A 6955-nucleotide genomic window follows, 5' to 3' on the forward strand; every position below is an offset into this window, starting at 1 on the left:
TCCCTGCGCACAGTCGCGGCAGTAACACACAAGACGCGTCACGCAATGTTTGTTTACAGAGACGGCTCCCTTTCACACATCTCCATCTGGCGAAGAAGCCTTGTGTGGTAACTTCCCACCACACGAAGGACCCACTCGACGCCCAGTGTTTACCCAGAGACTGACCTGTACAGAAGGCAGAGCACTAAACCTCCCAAGCTGCATGCTCAGAACCAGAGGATCGCTTCTGCTGCCGTGGGGCCCTTCCCCCAGGCACCCCGAGATGCTCCCAGGCCTTGTCCTCCTCTTACCCCTTCCAGCAAGGCCCTTCTGTATCTCAGGGCAGAGCCTCAGGTGTCTGCAGCACCTGTTCCATCGCAGCAGTTCAGAAGGCCAGAAAGCTGGCTCCAGCACAAAGCTGACCCCACGGGCAGCCAAGTAAACCACAGTGCCCAGAAGCAGTTCTCTTTCCAAGAGGGCATCCTAACTGCTACACATAAACTTCACGCCTGGAGTTCTCCAGCATCTGACTTGGGTTTCCTTTTCAGCGCCTTTTCCCCAACTGACTTACTCCTCACTCCAGAACAGCCCCCTGAGGGGGGCAGCATCTCTCTCCATCTCCCTTCTCTCTTTCCCAAACACTTGGGCCCTCTGGGATGCAGCCTCCACTGTCACCCAACCTCCTTGTGGCAGCAAGTCACTAAAACCACGTGCTTATTTTCTTGGAATACAGGTATCTAACCCTGATCAGCAGGCTACCCGAAAAGCCAGTTCTCATCACTTCGCCCCGCTCAGATTTCCCCCCCGCTGGGCTCGCCATATGAATTCTTTTCTCCTCTCCGTTTTCTTTTGTGAGGAGGCTCAGGCTGCAGGCGGAGGCTTGCTCACAGGAATGCTTTTCTACTGCCATCTCATGGAACTACAAAAGATTTCCGTTTTCCACTGGGGCACTAATATCTTATCAGATAAGATATCACCCATCTGGGTTAACAGAGCCTGGCTGTTGGGCAGCAATTGCCATTTCATAATAGATTCCTGAAGCCCTGTCGAGGCACTGAAAAGCCAAGACAGCCCTTTGTTCCCAGACACATTAACATTTCAGTGACGAATTGGGCCCCGACAGGCTGCTTGTTGTTAGGAGACGAGACAGTGGGGCCCTTTCTCTTTCACATTCACTTTAGCGTAAGCCTTTGCAGCTTCAGCTCAGCACTGTGAATGGATTCTCCAGTAAAGTACTTTACAGCTTAATTTTCGTATGCTGCGAAAATGATAAGGGAAATACTGTAAAAGGCTTTAAAAGAAATTAATTTGCCTTTCAGATAGTAGAACAGAATTTTCAAAGCAGTGAGAAAGGATTAACGTCAGCGCAAACAGCCAGGCCAAATCACCAGAGCTGCTTGCACCGCACTTCCCATTGTGCCCTTGTCATCTTAAGCCTCATCACTGCTAAGAAAGCTCAGGAAGAGATCGCACCCCAGCACTGAAAGCAGAACGTCTGCACAAGGCCACACACGCACCAGACTCGTTGCTGACGCCGGGTCTGGGCCATGGAAACTATCAGCAGTGCAAGAAGATAGAAAATGGGTTTCATTTTGGTGGCCACAGAAAAGTGGCCACATGCAGTCCACATGAAAGGCTCTAAGATTCCTGTGGCACCAAGCGACAGAGCAATCCTCCAGGGTGTTCCTGCTCACAAACGACGCACGCCTCGTCCCTTGGGCACCTGTCCCATGCTCTCACTCCCCAGCCCAGGTACTGGCTGGGCAGTGCTTCAGCTCCTCGCCTGGCAAGGACGGCTCTCCCGCCTGTCTCGCATCGCCCGCATTCCTACCTCAGAGTCAAAACTGCCTCCCAGCGCGTTGACATCTATGTGCAGGTTTTTGAACAGTCTTGCTGTCCCAAGGAGACTCTAAAGGAATTAAAAAGGGAGATGGCCACCACCAAGTCATGGTTACCAACATGCTTCAAAAGCCAAGGCACACCACCTACCTCGCTCTCACTTTCTTCCTCTTTGTTTCTCCCTTGATCTAGAACTGCCACGTTCAAGGAACTCTTCCCTTCACAGTCCAAGCCCAGTAACTTTGTGATCTGAGAGGTCTCTGCAGCCTGGAAAATCTAAAACAAAGGGAAGTGAGAGGACAACTGAAGAGGAAGGGGAGACACAAACCCCCGGGACAGCGAGCAGCAGGAAGGAAGCTGCCGGGAAGGCGCTCAGGATCACACTGCTACCCTTGCTGTGCTAGGGCCACATCCAGCCGGGGGAGGATATGCTCTTTTTGAGGTCATGCTTCCCACACATCCGCGAAACCTGCCCGTGCCTCGAAATGCTGATTCAGACAAGACCATAACAAACCAAAGTTTTCTGAAATCATCAGTGACAAGACTTAACAGAGCAAGAAGAAAGCCTTCAGCGAAGGTGTTGATTTGTGTAATGTTTTGCGCATATATTGTTTTGTTTTCCTTTAAAAGATCAATTTGTTGCCACTTAATGTTTGTTTTGCTGACCCAAAGGCCACAGTCTATAAATAGTCCTTTGACATGCTCGTAAACCTTACAGTCAGCCAGAAAAGCGCTCTTTTTTTTTTCCTCAGCAAATAGTTGAATGAAAACATTAGTAGATTACATTACCCTACTGCATCTCACGCTTTGTTTGGACACAACTTTGTGAAGCGTGCGTTCCAGGGCACGCTCCCAGAGAAGACTGAGCCTTACCTGCCTCCCTCCTTTGGGCACAGGGCTGGAGTCCACCAAGGGCCTCACATCCGACTTGAGCGAGTCACGAAGGATGCTGGCCGGAGACGCGGCGACGTCACGCAGCGGAGGCAGGATGGGTGCGAGCAGGGAGCCTGGGGACTGGAGAGGGCAGAAGGGACTCACTGGCAGGAGTGCACAGGCACACAGCTTACACCCCTGCTTTCAGAAAGGGAGGAAGCGCCCTCCTGCACAGACCCCAGCTGCCCGTACTAACCCACCCCCACTGAAAAAACTGCTCGTGAGAGCCCACAGCCAGCAACCACCAGCACGTGAGACGCGTAGGGATAGCAGGTTGATTCACTCGTCCGTTGCGTCTTCCAAAGACACATCCGAATATGGCGATTTACTTTACAGCAAGGCAACTCAAAACAAATGGGCATCACTCCAAAAGCGAAGCGAGAACAGCAGCAGCAGCGCCAGCTGACAGAGCCGCGTGTACCACGTCCCCTTCTAGGAGAGGCTCTCGCCCCCCATCTGGGGCAAACGGGGCAGCTTCGCGCTGTTCAACCGGCTACTCCGCGCCGCGTCAAAGGAGTGAAACACAAGCCACTCTGACAGCAAGAAGCCTCCTCCTCTCCACAAGCTGCAATTAGCACCTCTTTTTAGACCAAAATCGCGGCTGCTTCCCCACGCCACACCAGTGGAAGAGTTAGAGGCAGCAGAAGGCAGCTCTGCTGCAGCACATCCGTCAGAAGCTCCTGAACACGCCTCTTCCTTTCAAAGCACAGCAAGAGCCCTGGGAGCCAGCCAACACCCTCACCTGGGCCATGCACGCTTGGCCTCTCAAGTCACCTTCCCCTAAAAATGCAACCGTTCTGCCTGATTCTGTGGAGTTCCCCACCCAAGCAGTCTCAGCCCGTGATGCGCTGCACAGGTCAAGCTAGAAGCGAACTCTGCGAGGCTCTTCTCTGCCACACGCCGGTTCAGCCGAGTGCTGGTGCTTCAGCAGAATATGTCTGTACTCAGCAACGACAGCTCCGGCACTCTCTGTCTGTACAGCATTACAGACTGAAAAAGAGTTAATGCACTGACACACTGAGGGATGGGGATGGGGATATGAATAGGCACCGATCCTTCTTCCACCAAGTCGCTGCCACAGCAATGGTAACAGAATAAATCACACGCTTCGGCCTTAGCTAATTATTTTCTACAGATGGTCATTAACTACGCGTATGGAGCAGAGGATGTTAGCTGTCCTTCAGCAAAGATAAACTCACTTCCACCAGACTAATTAAAACTTCCAGGATAATCTGCAGTTTATCCGATATTTATAGTCACAGTTCTTAGCAACTAACCGAGCACCACCACGTGCTGGTAATTAGAAACCTGAGCTAGTGATTTCGTGGAGCCACAGCTGGGTACCAGCAACCAGAGACCAAAGAAATTAACATCACGCACAGCGACCTTTCCCTTTGGTTGGCATTTTTTTCTCCTTCAGAACAGGAGATTTAGTAAATTCTTGTTACACTGAGGCAACGACTAATGGACTTATCTCTTTGCACCGAGCCCCTGGAAGCAGGGTAGTAGATCTGTGATCTCTTGGGGGGCTGTGGAGCAGCTCTCCAGTACATCTTTGCTACTGTCTGCTTCTGAATCTGCTCCTACATCCAACAGCTCCACCTGCTTTAAACCCTTTCTCCAGGATCTGCCGATGGTCTTGCTGCCCTTGCACAGGCAGACAGCTCGGCCCAAAGCCTCACCTCGACCTTTTCTCTTACTTCTACTCTCAGATGCCTTGTTGTGGGAGCTCAGCTCTTCCTGAGCATATGGAAGATCAGTTGTCTCCTGAAAACGCCAGTCACCTGCGGGAATGGTGTCAAAGAGAATCATTTCATCGTTCCTCCAGTAAGTGCTCTCTCTTTCTCTGGCTTGCAATATGCCTTCACTTAATTCCACATCCATATCGGGTCCTGTAGATTTCTCTCCGACTGCAAAATAATGATGAGGCTTATGGGCAAGCTCACTCACCAAATCTTTCATCTTCCACGTTTCTTTCAGTTCTTCATCCTCGAAGGCGAGGATTTTGTCTTCGAGGCCCTTTAGCAGAGCGTCGACATTCTTAAGGTCTTCAGAACAGGATTTCTTTGACGCCCACAAAGGTTGCGCTGGTGGTCTAACCTCTGAATCGTCAGACCTTGAGTCAGCGGAATCATCACAAAGCTTTTTGCGCATTTCTAAAGGTGTATCTTGGTCTTGGTGCACGTCTACATCAAAGCTGCTAAGAGAGGAGCCTTTCTCTAAAATTGTCACCACATCAGACAAGGTCTGGCACCGTTTGCCGTACTCTGAAGGGAGCAGAGGATGTGGCTTGTTTGGCCGCGTGCCTGTAAATAGTCTTGTTGCAGCACTTAGGTCTGACGGTCCCCCTCTGCCTTCCCAAAGGCAGTCGTCTTCTCTAATCTGGCTATCTGGATCTGGCTCAGGGCTCCTTGGCCCAGGGGGCCAAACAGCAGAGGGCACTTGACCGAAGGACATTGGAAGGAGAATCCCTGGCTGCACTTCCTAAGTAGATAAATATTATCAAGTAACTAAGATATATCACGTATATATACTCTTATCTATCTAAAGGAGAGATACATACTGATTTAATATGCAATTTTGTATTGAGAGGTGTGTAAATATCTGCCCACTTGAAAATATATGCATACCAAGAGAAGAAAATACTCCAAGTGAAGGCTTGAGGCTTTCTGAGTTGAAGAGGTCTGCGCCTTGAGCGACAACACAAGGCACTGTCTTTCCCCTTGGAGATTCTCTCAGGCCAGCACCCCAAAGCAGCGACAGCAAAGGACCACCCTCTAGTTCACAGCTACTGGTTCACCCTCCGCCCAGCTGCCCGCCCAGAAGCGCTACAAGCAAAGTCTACTCACAGAGACTTGCTTCAGTGACTGCTTCTCCTTCTTGTCTCTCTTCTCTTTCTTCTCTTTCTTCTCTTTCTTCTTCTTCTTCTTCTTCTCCTTCTCCTCTTTCTTTTTCAAGTCACCACTTGTCCGCAGTCTCTCTCGCTCCTGAATGACAAGCTCTCTGTATCGATCATCACAGGGGTGGTCCCACGTGGACTGGCCAGTAGCAAAGTTGAAGTAATAAATCTCACCAGTGACATCTTGGCTGTATGGAAAAACCAGGAGGAAGAGATGAGCGAGCACATACGTATACAGCTGCACGTACCAGAACATCCTTACCGGACGACACGACCACTGGATACCCAGTGAAGAGGAGCACGATGTCTCCAAGAGCCCAAAGACACGTCAGCCTGGGGAAGCAGCTCTCCAGGAGATTGCTCACGGACTTCACCTTCCCAAAGGCACTCTCCCCTTCTTCCACCACCCCAAAAAGACCGAAGCTCACCCATCCACACGCAGTACATCTGCTGTGGCATCACCCCACCGCAGCAGCCGGCACCCTGCTCCGGCAGCACGCAGCAGGGGCAGGCCGGGGATGGAACCAGACGGCTGCTGGCAGAGCTCTCACCAGGGCTTCCAGTCAGCGGGTAACGGGGTCATGATGCCCTCCTTGGCCAGCCATAACAGCTCTGGCTCCTTGTCAGGGTCGATTCCAATCTCCCGGGCATAATCCTTGATTTCTAGGAAAACAGGAGAGAAATCTGCAGAGACGGTTTACACCAGACACTGCAACAAAGCCAAACTCCTCAGCTAAATGGAGCTGCTCAGAGATGCCGACATGGCACCAAGCATCAGCAAGGCTGGCAAAGCAGGGGCACAGACTGCAAAACGGCATTTATCTTTGCAACCAGAATGCTCATCTTTCCAATCAGTCTTCCATGAAATCCCATTTATTCTATCCTTTCCACCAACACTCTCCCCAATCCCCATTTTCATAACACACCTAGAAGCGACTGGCATGCCTGAACCACATCTTGCACGCAGCTCCTGGGAAGACAGGCATCAGTTACCTTGCTCGGTGGGAACATACGTCTCGTCATAATCTTCTAGGATGAGCTGGTCCCCAATGCACGTCATGGCTCCCTGCAACTGGCTGAGCTGATGCAGCACAGGAGTTACAATCAGCACCGCCCCAGGCTTTTAGGCTTCCACAGACAATAGCAGCACTTTCTTCAGGCACTTTTTAAATGAGCAAAAGAACAGGTTGAAATGAGAAAGAGAAGAAAGAGGAAAAGTGGTTTTCCCAGAGCAGAGCACAGCTTTCTGAGAGCAGTCTCCGGCTGAGCCAGCACTGCCCAGGGACAAGGCAGCTCCTCGCTGCA

At 51.1% G+C, this 6955-nt stretch overlaps 1 protein-coding gene across 1 annotated transcript in view; it reads right to left on the reverse strand.

Moving 5' to 3' along the window:
- Positions 1-6731, reverse strand: part of CEP164 (centrosomal protein 164kDa) — a gene marked incomplete at its 5' end in the record, with an annotated part of 29657 nt that extends 22926 nt beyond the window's left edge. The window contains 7 exon segments of the mRNA XM_009871788.1: positions 1811-1888; positions 1969-2094; positions 2692-2832; positions 4702-4770; positions 5601-5838; positions 6202-6313; positions 6644-6731. Of these exon segments, the coding sequence (XP_009870090.1) occupies positions 1811-1888; positions 1969-2094; positions 2692-2832; positions 4702-4770; positions 5601-5838; positions 6202-6313; positions 6644-6731 (852 nt within the window).
- Positions 6732-6955: the final 224 nt, after the last annotated feature.

The sequence above is a fragment of the Apaloderma vittatum genome, unplaced genomic scaffold, assembly GCF_000703405.1.
Source record: "Apaloderma vittatum isolate BGI_N311 unplaced genomic scaffold, ASM70340v1 scaffold17166, whole genome shotgun sequence".
Classification (NCBI taxonomy): domain Eukaryota; kingdom Metazoa; phylum Chordata; class Aves; order Trogoniformes; family Trogonidae; genus Apaloderma; species Apaloderma vittatum.